This window comes from Orbicella franksi, chromosome 4, assembly GCF_964199315.1.
Source record: "Orbicella franksi chromosome 4, jaOrbFran1.1, whole genome shotgun sequence".
Classification (NCBI taxonomy): domain Eukaryota; kingdom Metazoa; phylum Cnidaria; class Anthozoa; order Scleractinia; family Merulinidae; genus Orbicella; species Orbicella franksi.
Genome location: NC_138148.1, coordinates 6,889,492 through 6,905,329, shown reverse-complemented (window position 1 = coordinate 6,905,329; position 15,838 = coordinate 6,889,492). Strand labels below are relative to the sequence as shown.

The 15,838-nt window shown below is 39.0% G+C and overlaps 2 protein-coding genes across 3 annotated transcripts; both read right to left on the bottom strand.

Moving 5' to 3' along the window:
* Positions 1-565: 565 nt before the first annotated feature.
* LOC145484253 (uncharacterized) lies at positions 566-7,417 on the bottom strand. 2 transcript variants are annotated; one of them, XM_081462894.1, is made up of 2 exons: positions 6,740-7,417; positions 566-3,541 (listed from the first exon to the last, which is right to left on the bottom strand). In XM_081462894.1, the coding sequence occupies exon 2, from the start codon at positions 3,411-3,413 to the stop codon at positions 2,247-2,249; it is 1,167 nt and encodes a 388-aa protein (XP_081319020.1). In that variant the 5' UTR covers positions 3,414-3,541; positions 6,740-7,417; the 3' UTR covers positions 566-2,246. The 2 variants fall into 2 exon arrangements, with proteins under 2 accessions (XP_081319020.1, XP_081319021.1); XM_081462895.1 differs by lacking the exon at positions 6,740-7,417 and adding an exon at positions 3,743-3,758.
* Positions 7,418-9,104: 1,687 nt separating this feature from the next.
* Positions 9,105-14,544, bottom strand: LOC145485461 (uncharacterized). The gene is made up of 7 exons (XM_081464128.1): positions 14,155-14,544; positions 12,538-12,809; positions 11,559-11,673; positions 10,969-10,977; positions 10,889-10,925; positions 9,995-10,121; positions 9,105-9,593 (listed from the first exon to the last, which is right to left on the bottom strand). Exons 1-7 carry the CDS (start codon positions 14,243-14,245, stop codon positions 9,105-9,107), a joined length of 1,140 nt encoding a protein of 379 aa, XP_081320254.1. The 5' UTR covers positions 14,246-14,544.
* Positions 14,545-15,838: the final 1,294 nt, after the last annotated feature.

Below are 15,838 nucleotides of genomic sequence, written 5' to 3'. Positions count from 1 at the left end.
GGCACTCATACTTAGTCGACAGGGATTCAATATGCACGGGGCCACATATATAGAGGATATTACACGGTGGCGAGAAGATATGAATTTTATGTTCGAGTGGCAAGAACAATATCTCACGAGTGAGCGAAGCGAACGAGTGAGATATTGTTCTTGCCACGAGAACATAAAATTCGTATCTTCGAGCCAACGTGTAATGTTCCTTTTATTATATGGAGAAACCAATTCAACAAAAGCAAAAGGCGGGAATCGTGCCGTCATTGAACGATACGACACTCACAAAGGTGACATACGGAAAATACGCCACTCGGGTCCCGGATGAAGTGGCGTATGGAATCTACGAGTGGTTTAGTTCCCAGTAAAACACTCTTCTCCATATAATAATATCTTTTACGGGTGTTAGCTATGCTCTCATTTTCCGTGATAATTTTTTACTCTGCAATAGAAATTGGTCCATATTCACTGTATAGAATAAGGTGATCGCTGCATTCAACCTAAATATAAAAAAAAATCGTCAGGTCCCGGTACTCGTTTCCGAGGAAAAAAGGATAATTTGTCTCTCACAAGCCAAGCCGCTTAGAAAAAGCCACCATTTTGTATGTGTTGTGTATGTCCGCGCGCTAATGACGCGAAAATCGTGCGCAGTAGGGATGTGCAATGCAATTCTGACGAACCACCTTAAACCATTTTTTTAAGCGACGTTCCCGTTGCCGTCGTCTTGGTGGTTTGCTAAAGCACCCTAATGTAAGAAGACGACTGACTGGGGTGAGTCAGTGATTGCGTGGTGTTCGGTTTAATTTACAAATGATTTCACCACGCAAACCTTACACACGCACAAAAAAAATAAATAATAAAAAAATAAAAGTTAAAAAAAAAAATTAAAAAAATAGAAAAATAAAAAACGTTTCAGATTGACCTCGGCTGAGGTACTTCATCCATACGAGATGCATGGGGTCGTAAGACTTCTTTCGACCGACCGCGTTTAGGGAAAACAAGGGTAAAACGTCCAAAGATTGCAACTCACATACTAACTAAACGACCATTAACGAGGCATTTATTGTTAGAAAGAGACGACATCCTTCATCTACAAAAACAAACTGATAAATCATATATCAGTGACAGGAAATGAACATGTTGAATGGATGTAAACTGAATGTGTGCATGAATGTGGACCGTCCATTCCATACTTCTTGCTGAAGTGTATAAGGTTACCCTACGTAAATAACCGGTACGGTAAAAACTCGCGTGTAATAACCTACATTTTTTGAAGCCTGGCAAAATAGGTTCTTGTATTTTGGTGTAGTTATTGGCAATTTAGCCTAAGTAGGTTCTTAATTAGATTCTTTGACATTTTCAAGAAGGAGATATATGAGACGATAAGTAGAAAGAAAAAAAAACCCTGAGTTTCAAACCGTTTGGTCCTTGAATATACACTATTTATTCACAATTGTGTTATGTATTTTCTTGTATTGTAAATTTGCAATCTCAAAGTCACACTCCTATAGGCTAAAAATGTTTATCATAATTTAACTGTAACCCACGTACATATAAGAACCTGCTTGATCTTGCTTGTCTTAACAGGTTCTTATATTTGTGGGTATTTTTTGCCAGCAGGTTCTTAAACCACTAGGTTCTTACATGCGGGTTTTTTACTGTAACCGACGGTAGCAGTAGCGTCTGCGAAGCAGGCGATATAAAATCGGTCACCAACAACTTCTTTATTTACGAATGATCACTTTAAACTGACTTTTGCTTTCTAGTAAAAGCCATTTACCGTAATCAATTATCATTAATTTTGATTTCGCGCCAGGGACACTTACTTTCAGTTGTTTCAGATCTAAAGGTAAGACGCTTATTGGAGACAGGACCCTTGTTACGGACGGGGAGCTTACTTGACTTTAACATGCCAATTAAAATAGAGGAGCATCTTAACAAAATCACGTTCAAAGGCGCTAAATCGAATCAGCTCTAGCAATCTAGTTGTAGCAAGAATAAACGAAGCCATCATTAAGATGAATAAACAACAACAACCACAGAACACTTCAAGCCACCATGCGTGCTAAGCACAAACTAAACTTTAACACAACATTGGTCACGAAGTTTTCGTCGGACCTTCTGGTCCGTAAAAACTGCAATAATTCAACGTGAACACAATGTGAAATGACTTGTCAATAGCTACTGGTTGCATTCGGCAAGTCTTTCCTATAGGCAAATGCTTAATGACAAAACAACTAACGTTACATCAAAGATTATTGCGTCGAGTTTGTTTCCTCGTAATGTTGGACACTACACGCCTCATTACTAAATTCCTCCTGATAAATCCAGCAGGCCAGGGTTTCAACTTCGCTGAAACATTTTTCACTTACAGACAACAAAATGTCAGACTCTATGCCACCATGAGTTGTAACTGGCTCCAGAACCTCTGTTTTTTGTTGACAGCGCTGATCATGCTGCTTGCGTTTTAAAAAACCGTCTCTTGCGTGCCTTTCTTCATGTTTCTTCCAGCTTGATGACCGACCAAAGCATTTGTCACAATGCTTGCATGTATACGGCTTCTCTCCTGTGTGAGTTCGTTCGTGTTCCTTACAATGCGATGAGTAGCTAAAGCTCTTGTTACAATGTTTGCATGTATACGGCTTCTCTCCTGTGTGAGTTCGTTCATGTTCCTTGCAACTTCCTAACTGGCTAAAGCACTTGTTACAATGTTTGCATGCATACGGCTTCTCTCCTGTGTGAGTTCGTTCATGTCGCTTGCAATCAGATAAGCGGCTAAAGCCCTTATCACAATGTATGCACGTAAACGGCTTCACTCCTGTGTGAGTTTGTTCATGTCTTCTGCAATTTGATGAGCGACTAAAGCTCTTCTCACAATGCCTGCATTTGTATGGCCTCTCTCCAGTGTGAGTTCGTTCATGTTGCTTACAAGATGTATGGTCGCTAAAGCACTTTTGACAATGTTTGCACGTATACGGCTTCTCTTTTGTATGAATTCGCTCGTGTTCCTTGCAATTTGCTAAATGGCGAAAGGTTTTTCTGCAATGCTTGCATGTATGTGGTCTCACTCCAGTGTGAATTCGTTCATGTCGCTTGCAATGTGACGAGGAGCTGAAGCGTTCGTTACAATGATTGCATGAATAAGGCTTCTCCCTCGTGTGAATTCGTTCATGTTTCTGGCAGTTTGCTAACTGTCCAAAGCATTTTCTGCAATGTTTGCATGTGTAGGGCTTCTCTCCTGTGTGAGTTCGTTCGTGTCTCTGGTAATTTGCCAATCGGCTAAAGCTCTTTCCACAATGTTTGCATGTATAGGGTTGCTCTCCTGTGTGAGTTCGTTCATGTTGATTGCAAGCTGACAACTGGTTAAAAACCTGGCCACAGTGTTTGCATTCGTGTACCTCCGTTGGTATCTTAGTTGCCATATCCGAAGCAGGTTATAATTGGCTTAAAAATTTATGCCGCGTTTCGTTGAAAACCGGATGTCAAACTTGATTCCATTTTAATGAGTCTTGTCAAACATGCTGTCAAGATAGACGTTTTTGCTGTATTCCTAACAAAATGACAAAGAAAATATCATATTAGGCTTGCTACTTATCCGGCAGGCTGATGGGAACCTGATCACAACTCATTATCGTAGGAGGAGTTTGAGTGAGGTGCAGTATATCCATTTGACTCTGGAGATAATAAATCTTAATGTCCAGAGGTAAAGTTAGTCCTTGTCAGCATGATATATTTAGTGAATTACACTGACTCAAATGGGTGGCGTGGTGGCCTAATTGTTAGTGCACTCGTCTCTGGAACGATTGGTGTGGGTTCGAGCCCTGGCAGGGGACACTGTGTGCTATGTTCTCGGACAAGACACTTTACTCTCACAGTGCCTCTCACCACCCAGGTGTATAAATGGATACTGGTGAATTAAATGCTAAGGTAACCCTACGATGGACTAGCATCCCATCCAGGGGGGAGCAGAAATACTCCTAGTCACTTAATGCTACCGAAACCCGACCAAGATAAGGTCTGGCCTGATAGACCACTTGGTTCATACACAGACTTAATTAACATTTACCTACACTGACTTAAGAACAATCAACCAGCAAAATTAGTGCAGCATTACACGGCTTTTAACTAATAGCCACACTTGTCACACATCTAACTGTGTTGTTCCAAAAACCATCAATACCCCCTCCCATGACGAGTTTTTTCCCCACTAATCCCTCTGGAATTTCAGTTTTATTCATAATTTTCTCAAACAATTTTGGCCCTTGAGACACCCCTCTCCCTCAGAATATGCAATCACCCTCTGTGGGGTGGGTATGGAGATTTTCTGGAACCACATAATGTGGCATTTGTGAGTTATAAATTTGCAATAATTATTTTTGACATACAGTAGTGTGCCAATGTAATAGGTCAGTTCTGATTTATGATGAAGTTGTGTAATCTATTGCACATCACGCCTGCATTCCTTCATGTTTAATGTAGGTTTACTATCACGAAAGTTTAATTAAACTCCATCTAAACTGACCCTGACACCTATGAAGCTTATTTATCACTTGCTCTGAACACCTGATCACCCGTTGTAGATATTATGACTACATATCTATTTGAGAACAATGCGGACCAATGTTCAATCTGAGCTTAATAGCGCTACAACCCAGAGAGAAAGTGCTTTTTGTAATCCAGTGTCTACCAACACTGATTTCTTTATTAAAATAAATTTGGGATGCGTGGTGGCCTCATGGTTAGCGCGCTCATCTCCGGATTGAGCAGTCAGGGCTCGAGCCCTGGCTGAGGACATTGTGATCAAACTTGCAAGTTAAGCTTTCTGCCAACTGGTCACAAATACAGCACCTTGTGGTTAATTACAAATAATATTATTTAAGGCTATCCTTGCCTCAAATTTGTCTCCACATATTATGTTAAAGATGCATGTAACATGTGGAAATTGTATATGAAATATAATATGTGGAGACTTTTGTTTCTTTATTAGTCATGAAGTTGAACGGGCAAGTCATTCAGGGTCTTCATTATTTGAACACATTATCAGTTGTGTATACTATTTTCTAACGTTTGCAACCCTGCATGTTCACTGATTTTAACCACAAGAATCTAGTCTCCATTACTTCCCTCACGGGAGTAAAACTATATCACCTCGTCACATTTATGGCAAATTCAAGTTTATGTTTAATTCATAAGCTGCTCTGCAAGTCATTGTCATCCCACTTAACTGACAAATTGGCAAGGGTGAAGTTTGCGACAGTCTAAGTGGTCCATTCCACTGGAGCTTATCCTAGTTTCCACCACAGGAAAAGACAAAAATTATATCTACTACCTGCTGAATGGGATGCTTGTGCAATGCAGGTTTACCCCCCAGGCAGTAAGTACATTCACCAGTAGCAATTTTTACACCTGGGTGGAGAAAGACCAAAGTCTCTCAGAACTGTAGGCAGATTTTCAACACAGAAATGGAAGGTATTGCAAGTACCAAAGGAGTGAGCCTAGACAGGGCAGTGGGGTAAATCCGCCCATGCCCCCCCCCCCAAAAAAATTATAAATTCCACTAAGAATTAGAATTGCTGTTTATTGATTTCCTTTTATACACCTCCTCCTCCTCCTCCTTGGTGGTGTAAATGCAGCTACTCTTTCTTTTCAAAGGTAAATATTTGAGTATGCCCCAACCCTGTTTACTTAATTAGTACTTGTGCCTAAATTAAAATAGCTTGTGTTTGTTGTATCAGATAGATGTGGACAGAAATTGCAGCCTTTAGAGGGTCTGTTATGGCTTTTAAGAGTTTTTTGATAGTGGATCACATGGCCATAAACTGGGAATGAGTAATAACTTAGCCCATTCTGTCCTAAAAATATACATGTAGGACTGATAAGGTTTTGGTGATATTGATATTATGTTATAATAATATTACATGTATGTTATTATTGTAAACATGGGCGAAGTAAGATAATCATAACTAACTCACTACAAAGTCACTTAAATGAATGTTCAACAACTGCAAAATTAATTTCCACTTCACAATGTTTTGTCCTACAACTTGACCAAATTCAAAATTTAAGTTGTTTACAAGACAATTCAAGTCCTCCAAATGTAAACCTCTGTGTAGTGGTACTTGTTAAGTTAAATGTACCAATGGAAAGATAAAAGTGGCTAAAACCATTTAGCCACATACACATGTTGAATAATCCTTGTTTAAGGCAAGCATAAATGTATTTCTTCTGATTTCTTTTGGGTGTATATGTTAAATTAAGCTGTACTGTATTATTTTCCATTGGTAAAATCATGCCTCTATAAACTAATCCTTGTGAATATCACACCACTTCACATCGACCAGTATGCTCGAGGTTATTCTTTCCTTATTATTATCGTTTTGAAAAATAGCGTCAAACATTTTCACGTGAATTATATTCTCTGGCTAGTAACCCGTATTCAGCGTGTCTTAATTTCTTCTAAATACATTCCATTGCTCTTTCCACTACTTGTTATAATATTAGTAGCCTCTACTTATAATATAAGCCTAAATGTTTTCTATTTGGTTGAGTGAAGTGTACGGGAATAGAACTCCTTGGTTTAGGCCGCTGAATCAAGAAAATAGAGGGAACCTCGGTCTTCCTTGCACAGCACGAACATCAAGTATCAGCCACACACTATTGTTTTCCTTATTCAGTAAGAAGAAAAGAAGTGAAGCTGTATTCTTTAGCTTACCTAGACATAAAAAGGCATACTTATAGAATTTCGTACCTTTATAAACCAGCGAAATCGACTTCGACCACAAACCACATGAAGGACGCCATTACAATGAACACACCAGGGCCCAGTCTTTCGATCTTTCATAGGTTCGCGATTTTCAAAATGGCGGCTCGTTGCGAGAAGACCCCCCATGGCTAAGGCTGGACCACGTGGTATAAAATCTCCAAATATCTGGGAGATTTTTATCACGCGACGTGATGAGAAGTGTAAACCTTGCAACAATAGCGTCTCTTTTCGAGAAAAGGTAAGATAAAGTCAGCATACAAGCCAAGTGGCTCATCAGGCCGGAGCTTATCCCGATTTCAGTAGCATGAAGTGGCTATGAGTATTTCTACTCCCACCTGGATGGGATGCTAGTCCATCGCAGGGTTACCCCCCAGCATTAAGTTCGCCAATACCCATATATACACCTGAGTGGAGAGAGGCACCGTGAGTGTAAATGAAGTGTCACAACGCAATGTCCCTGGCCAGGGCTGGAACCCAGACCGCTCGCTTCGGAGTAGGGCGCACTAACCATGAAGCCACCGCGCCTCCCACTCTTTTTTCTTTTCGAGAAAGTTGACGATTAATTTATTGAAGAAATAAGGGAAGTGTGCGAAACTGTAACGGCACTAAACGCAAAACACTGAAAGAACGCTTTTATGAAGTAAAGAAGTTGACAAACGACAGAAAGAAATCAAAACCTGCCTTTCTGAAATCTGTCATAGATCTGCCGATCTGGTACAAGAAAACTTCAAAGAGCAAAGTTCGACAAAATGCTGAAGGATCACAGTGAAGTGACTCCGTAAGCTGCTTCATGTAAAGAAATTTATTTATTCGCAATTCAAAATTATTTTAAGCAAACCCTTTCTTGATGTTTACCTGACCGAGTCAAACATCATTTTCGTTTATCATCTGATGAGAGAACCTCTCTCTCTGGAGATTATGCAAACTGGGTGAATACCCACAGGAAATTCGGAACAACCAGTCCACAATTTTCTAGAAAATCAGACTCCAAGTCTCCAAGGCGGAATTTTTTTTGTCAGTTTTTGTCTTAGGGACACCAAGAGAGAAAACTAATTAACACTTCAGCGGTAATATTAATGTTTGGTGCTGCCGGAAGAACCAAGTAAATGGTTTCTCTATAAAGGACCGGGAAAGGACCAACCTCGTTTCCAGGGATTTTCACTGGAACGAGGTTAAAAATGAACAAGGTGTTGGTGTTGCGTGACTCTGGTTATTTGTACGCACAGGGTACAACGCAGTTAGATTTTGCTAGTAGGAAACTATTACAGTATATAAGCCATTTCATTTGCAATGGAGGCACCGCACCGAGTGACCGCCGAGTGACCGCCTCCGGGCTTGAAATTTGGATGTTAATGGTAGCTTAATCTTAATGCCTCAATTAAATAATTATATAGCGTTATTTTTTCATTCTGAAAAACGGATTTACACTTAAGGTGATAGACTGGAATCAAGTCTCGTAGCATATTCATATACTAGTGTTAGTACTATAATTGCAATGCAGGTGGCTCAAAGCTCTGTATTTTGTAACTAGTTTGTAATTTCAAAAATGTTTCCCTTATAATTATGATATGATGCTTGAATATTCCTTCTCAAATGCATTAATAATTCATCAAGTTTAAACAAAGGAAATCATGACCGTGACGGTGTTTGGATATCTGATCTTAATTAGCATAGGTTTTTACGATTTTATTTCTCCGTTTTCTCCTTAGTTTTAGTTTCGATTGAGAAGATATATCAAACACGCAAGACAGTGCTTGGCCACATTTCCAAACACCTCGAAGTTCGTCAAAAATACCCCGCTAAGCGTCGTATTTTCAACTCTCTTCTCAGTGTTTGGAAATGTGGTCAAACACTGTCTTTCGTATTTGATATATTACTCAGCCGACTTCCCCCCCTCCCCCCCCCCGCCTCCCCTACTGGAATCCTTTGTATCAGTTGAATGGAACGCAATCAGAAGTACAGCTTTTGACAAGCGCTTTATTACAGGGTATTTTTTTTAAATAATGCTCTAACTACAGTGCCTAATTTTGTCCCTGCTTCATGTCGTCGCAACTTGTCGAGTCTCTGCAACATTTTCTTTGGTATGTTCGCAGCTCCATACCATCACATCATCCGTTCTTTTTATACACTTCGAAGCTTACCACAATTCTTTACATTTTTTAAATAGCTGCATAGTTTACTGATTTGTTTTTTTTTTTTTGAAAGTACAATTGCATGGTTTACTGACTGCGTTGTTTTACAATGATCTCGCGTAGTTTTATAAAGCGCCTTCACTTAAAAAAACTAGTGCATTGTCAATGGCCCCATTGAATAAGATAGTCTATTTGTGTTCTTTTTTGTCAGTTCTTTTTTAATGGACCAGGATGTAACCCATGACTCTGATTTTCTGGTTTCCACACGAGTTTTTGTCATCAGGAGTACCTCCAGTACCAAATCCGATTCTGGAATCCGCGCTTTCACAATCTTTTTCGTTGTTACCAAGCAAACCGATTTTTGCCTTAGATCTGTAACTATAGAAACTCTCAACATTGAAGCCTTCCTTGTTACAGTTGACCTGCAAAGATGCCTCTGAACCAATCAGCGTCTTCCACGTGTTACGACCCAGTGAGGTGCCACGGTATTGGCCGTCAGCGATCAGTGAGTACAGAGAGTTGGCCTGCTTGTTGATGACAATGAAGTTGATCTGTTGGCCGATCTTCATACCAAGACAGATCTTGGAGAAGGATGTGTTCCAGTAGCTCGGTAACTTGGTCTCTTCTGAGTCAAACCCAGTCTCTCCCCAAGAAAGGTTATATTCGTTTGTATCACTCCAGTACGCTGAGTTATAATGAAAGGTGTCCTACAAAAGAATGGAAACAAAATCATAGATTACTTAATTCCAAGTAACACACTATATAAACAATTGTCATCAATCCTATTCTTTCCCGTTTTTAGTCTTGGAAACTTAAGAGTTTTCATCGGCTTAGCTATTGTGGCATTCGAGCAAAATTATCATACAATCTTCTACAAATATGTTAAACGTACGCGCAAGATTTTGGGTCCTTTTTATTTTTTAGATCTCATTTGTGTTTTCTATATTTTGGGGGCGTTTTTAATAAAACAATTATTAGCTAATTACTCCACTCGCGCTTGTAGATCATTGTATGAGATCATTATAGCCAACTCAGGGGTACGCGCCTCATTGGCTATAAATCATCTGTCATATCCAACACGCACTCGTGAAATAATTGTTAAATGTACCTTGTTTCCGTCAATCTTCATGACTGGTGTCCATCCTCCTTCTCCACATCCAAAATCTCCCATGTGACAGAGAACAGAAATTGGTTTTGAGTCAAAGTGAAGAGTGACCAGCTGACTCACGTTGGATCTGTTAAATGATGAAAAAAATCTTAAAAGAGGCTACAGAAAATAAATTTAATTCTATTGAAACAACACTCCTTTTGTCTGTCTGTCTGTCTGTCTGTGTTGTTGTTTCAAGGTAGTTTCCAGTTTTTGCAGCAAAAGTTCGGAACATTGTATATGCAATTTTAACGAGGAGACAGTGTTCTTTTTTCTCAGTTATATAGATATATAGAAAATCATTGACAGGTGATCTCCTGGATTTGTGACTTATGCTATTTGTTTTTTGCCACAAATGGCACCTATCAAATGGTAGCTCTAAATCTTCGGGTGATAGCTTCTACAAAAAACCAATTCTTCAAATTAACGAAGGGTACTTGATGAAAATGAAAAGCACTATTGTTATGTACTAATGTTATGTAAAGTTGTCATCATTTCGCTGACGAATGATACCCTAATATTTAGCCACAAATGTCCAAGGGTCGGTTAATTGTCTGTTACAAGTGTTAGATGATATGCGCCTGTCGATAAATCGTATTTATCTCGTAATATACTTCTATGCTTTTATGAGGTAATATACCATATTGATTTACACTCTTATCAGTTGGAAGCTAAAATTTCATCAGCTGGTGTAGCTACTCTCCAATGAATCTCACGTCAATCCTTTTGTAAGATCCATTTATTCAAGAGCGATTACCGTCAGGGAATCGACCTACCGTTGAGAAGAGAAACTTTATATGCATTGAATATAGTATTCAAACGAGGTGGTATTAGAAAGCTAATGCTATGACTTACCTGTAAACATCATAAACTTCCTTGCATGATTCCACACCTATTAGAGACAGACACATTGATGCTAACGCAGTTTCGCTCACTCGCTGACCCTGGCCATGAATAGTTCCATGGGCCAAAAGTCTGTGGAGCAGGACTGGCGCGTCGGTCAGAGCGCTCGCCTGCCACTAAACCGCGATCAGGAGTTCTTTCCAAAAAAGAGAACGCCTGATCATATGTATAGCCTGCCACCAATGTGGCGCGGGCTTAAAACCTGGACCCGTCGTCACTGGTAGGTTGAGTTAATGTTTGTTTTTCTCATCCCTGCTCGGAGGTTTTATTCACCGGGTTCTTTGGTTTTTCCTATCTCCATTAAAACCAACATTTCAGATTTTAATACGATCTCTATGAACGAACACTTTGTAACGAGATAATGAGAGCTTTTCCTGTTTGTTGTGTAAATACAGTACATTTAAATTATTTGGCAAGTCAATCATGCTAGCCATAGAAACAGATTTAATTTTAAAAAGGTATATACTAGAATTTTATCGTGGAGTATCAATAAATCGATGGATACATAGATACTGTAATTAACAAAAAAGAAATTTGAGTGACTTAGTACCCCTACACTGACTGTCTTGGGCTTAAAAGATTTCTACAGTTTAGTTAACAAAGTGCAGCTACTGACGTTTACATTTTTCGCAGTATTCTCCAATGAAACTTTTTTCACAACTACATTTGAATGTGTTCTCCTTGTAGTTTGGCACACAGGTACCTCCGTTGTGACATGGCGAGGAGGAACAAGGTGACTGAAATAAGATCATAAGCACGTGATCAATATACAAGACTTGCTCTCATTACGAATCAAAATCAGAAAGCAAAATGAATATTAGTTGGACATTCTGCTTTGTGGATGTGTTGTGATTGGATTCACGTTGAGTTGTAAAGTGCTTCCAAACTCTTTTATAGAAAACAATCGTAAGAAAATACGCGCGCTGATTGGTTAAAAATCGTGTTCCTATCAAACAATTAGATTATGAGCTCAAAATTTCTATAGCGTGATAGTTGACGAGGGCGAATCAAGAGCGAATAATCTAATTGTTTTAGTATAAATCTACTTGTCGTTCAAAACGTTATCCAATACTCTTCATTAACACCTCGAAAACGCCAAGAAGAGGCCGTCATTCTGTTAACAAGCGCACACTGCTACGCTACTCACTATCTATAACGGAATAGATAGTGAGTAGCGTATAGCCAATCAGAGGAGGGCATTCGTGATAGAACGCTAGTAGATTTATACTAAAATTCGATAGAAACACGGTACATGTTTTCTATTTCTTAAGTATCGACTTGTTAAGTCTTTAGTTTGTAAAATTCCTGCATCTTGGAAGCTGTGCCATATTCAGAATCCGCTATATTCCTCTTGGATTTCCGGGCTCTCTCTATACTAGAGAAAAATCTCCAAAACTGAAGTTACAAATTTGCTACAGCTATAAAGATATTGGAAGAAAATAATCAAGAAATATTGTTCCTTGTGTCTCCCCCGGGAGCTTTCTATAATAGGGTAAATTTGAAAAAGGGAGCTGAGAATACGTTTCCTCCGACCCATACCTTAAAATTCAGTAGAAGTATGATTCATCTTTCATATTACGTTATTAGACAGTGAATCTCACCATGATGGAGATGTGATGCGAACTTTTGTTTTGTTGATATTTCTCGGGGCTGTTGTACTTATCGGAAGGCAGAAGCTCACACCAAGGTTGTTTACGGACTGTTTGGGACGCAGCCAGGTTAACAGAGAAGCATGAAGGATTCCGCAGGCATTTAAAGCAACAATCAAATTCGTCAGTCGCCATAGTTGTTCCAACATTAGGCACATTCAGAGAGTGGAACTCGTGTACTGAATACAGACGCTCGTTATAATTCTCTTGCAGAATGTTTGATTCTGTGGGAAGTGAAAACAATGCGACCAGAACTTAGAAGACGTTTTAAGAAATATTTGACAAACTAGCTATTCTATTACGCTACAAAAGGTTACAAAGAAGTTTGAGGCCCCTGGCAATAAAGAGTAAGTTTATACGAGAGTTTGAATTTTCGGAAAATTTAGAAGGTATTTATAGAAATGTCACTAGGTCTTGCTCTCCAACAAGTGTTTTAATAGAAATCTTCTTAGTTTTAAAAATTCAAACCGTCATAGTATGTCATTCTTTACTGAATGCTAGGGGCTTCAAACTCGGTCATTTTGATATTTTCCAGATGCTTTTTGCATTTCTGGCATTCTTTAACCCGTAGCCCATAATTGTATTAAAAGTAGGCCACGTGATGGCCTAGCTGCAAAGGGCCTATTATAGTATTGCAGAATATTGCCAAGGGGAATTTTTACAGGAAGTTTCTTATATCTGCACTGTTTTCATGAACCAGATACTATACGCTACAAACAATTTTCAGTCCTGTTCGTGAGCGTATGAGTCAAGATCACCATAAATAGACTGTTTTCCTTGATGACGTTTGGTCAACTAACTACAGGGTGCGCGCCTTTCGTTTGGATGACACTAGTTCCAAGATCACTAGGAACTGTTTCCGTAGTGGCGATAACATCCAGAGTAAAATTCGGCGTAATTTCTAATATAAACATGTTCTAGCTAGAAAAACAAACTGTCTCCGATTCATGTTAATTATACGTTGCAATGTCAACACGATGGTAAAATGAAAGTTCCGCCAAAGCTTACGACAGTGCGTCCCGTCAAAATGTGGTATATATGGTGCAACATTAATTATTTCAGCTAATGCCGCATTGAAAATAATGAATAACGATCGAAATTCTCGTCCACAATTTTTATGTTGCAAAGCTAAGCAAACCTGCGAAAAAGGGCCAAAGGGGAATTTTATCGCAAATTTCCCAGCACCATTATCATTCAGAAACACTTTGGCGTTTGCAATTAGGTGCTTGCTGGGGAATAACGGGATCAGACAGTTCCGACTTAACCAAAGACTACCCTGCAAATTTCGTTTCTGTGCCATGTAATACTCCTTTCACCATGATAATTTAAGCCCGAATAGTCCTTTCAAACTTTGGCCAGTAGCACGAAACATTCACTATGATATGTTTAATCCCCTGATGCTGTACATGGAATTGAGAGAAAAAAACTAACCACTTTATTTAATAAGAGACAGCAGCTCTCATCATTTAAGGATTCAGTTATTCTACCACATTATATATACATACTCATTATTTCAAGCTGAACTTGCTCATTGCATTTTGTCAATAAAATACAGAGATCGAATCTTACCTGCAGAACAGCTGGCTTTGTTCATAGCAGACGACAGTGAGGCGACAAAACAGCAGACAAGAAACAGTAGATTGCTAAAAACCGCAATCATGATCGAATACAAAATTTTACTGCGATAGCAATTTTAACAGCGTACCTTTCAAGTTGCACCAAGTGATGAGTTTTTTCAAAACTGTGAGAATGAGAGGTTTTTAATTTGAATCGAATTCAAGGTGCCACTCATTTTGGAGTTCTCTTGATTTGCAGGTGGCCATTTGAATAATGTAGTTGTCGGAATATGTTTTTCTTAGACGGATGAAATATTTGAAACCAAGTGTGTAATTTAAACAAATCGACAATATATAACACGACTCTTTATTGTCAATATTTCGCAGGCTGACTTTTCTCACGAGCGCGTCCCTTACAGCGTTACTACATTATGGTTAAAAATGCCGTTTTCCGCCAATTAAAAGCAGCAAGTCTAACTTTCATAACCGCATTTCTTTTCCTTTGACATGTCAGAACATATTGAAATAGTAACCAATGAGAATCCAAGGTTTTGGCCGTATGCCAAGGTAAGTTTATCCATGGAAGATCCTAATTCAATTATGCCTGCAGCATCATATGACTCTATTGTTATGGCGTTGCACTGGATATCAATATTCAAAACTGTGCCATTTGGCGCTGGGGCCTAATGTTTCATGGATTGTTGCTTATCCTCATGCAAAACAGTTCACACCAAATGATTAGCTAGAGCTGTGTTCGCATTACAAAATTAAAACGCTTTGTGGAATAAAACTACTTTTGTGTAATGACGTCCCATTGTCTAACAATATTGACGAGTCTAGTGAGACTGTGGCCTTTAACTTTAGTTTAAGAGCCAGTGCCCATAACTATGGACCAAACAACGGCACAAGTCGAAAAATCGATTTTGCTCATTTTTTGCCCATAGATTGGCCCTAGCTAGTAAACAAACGGACCATAGTTAGTTTCTGCTAATGCAGCTTTTTGGGGAGAAATTTGCGAAAAACTATTTTGCCCCGATTGAGCTCAAAATCTACTTCCTGTTATGCTAAATTTTCTGAAAATTTGGTTGCCTTGCGCGTCGCACAGCAGCTACTTAAGAATCTTTCAATGGTCTTTACATTCAGCTCAGGTCTTCATGGTATGACTGAGCGAAAAATAAAATTAATCGAGGTTTCGTTTGAGCCCGAAACGAGATCGAACAGAAACGCAAAATATTACGATGTGTTGCAAACGAATTATAGCACTAAAATATCGCCATATTTTTCTATGGGCTATAACTTTAAATGTCATAAAAATACTTTCTACGGGTTAACTATACACCCACCTGATTGAAAATCAAAAAATATCTCTGGGCAAATGGTTTTAAGTCGCCCGCCTTGGCCTGTGCTTCTCACAAATTTTTCCCTGAACCGCCGTGAGAATGTAAACAATTGCGTGACGCGGGCGTCCACCGTGAATACATAATTCGTTTCCAACAAACCGCAGATGGCTATCTTAGAACATTTGGGTGAAAAAAGAAAAACATAATGGACCACTTTTAACTTTAATATTTTGTCGTTCTTTCTTTGATCATTTTAATTACAAGAGCGAGTTCTAGAAAGAAAATCGTTCTAAGTTCATTTGTTAAGCGTGATGACAAGTTGATATTGTTGGTTTGTAGCCTTACGTGATCTGAAGG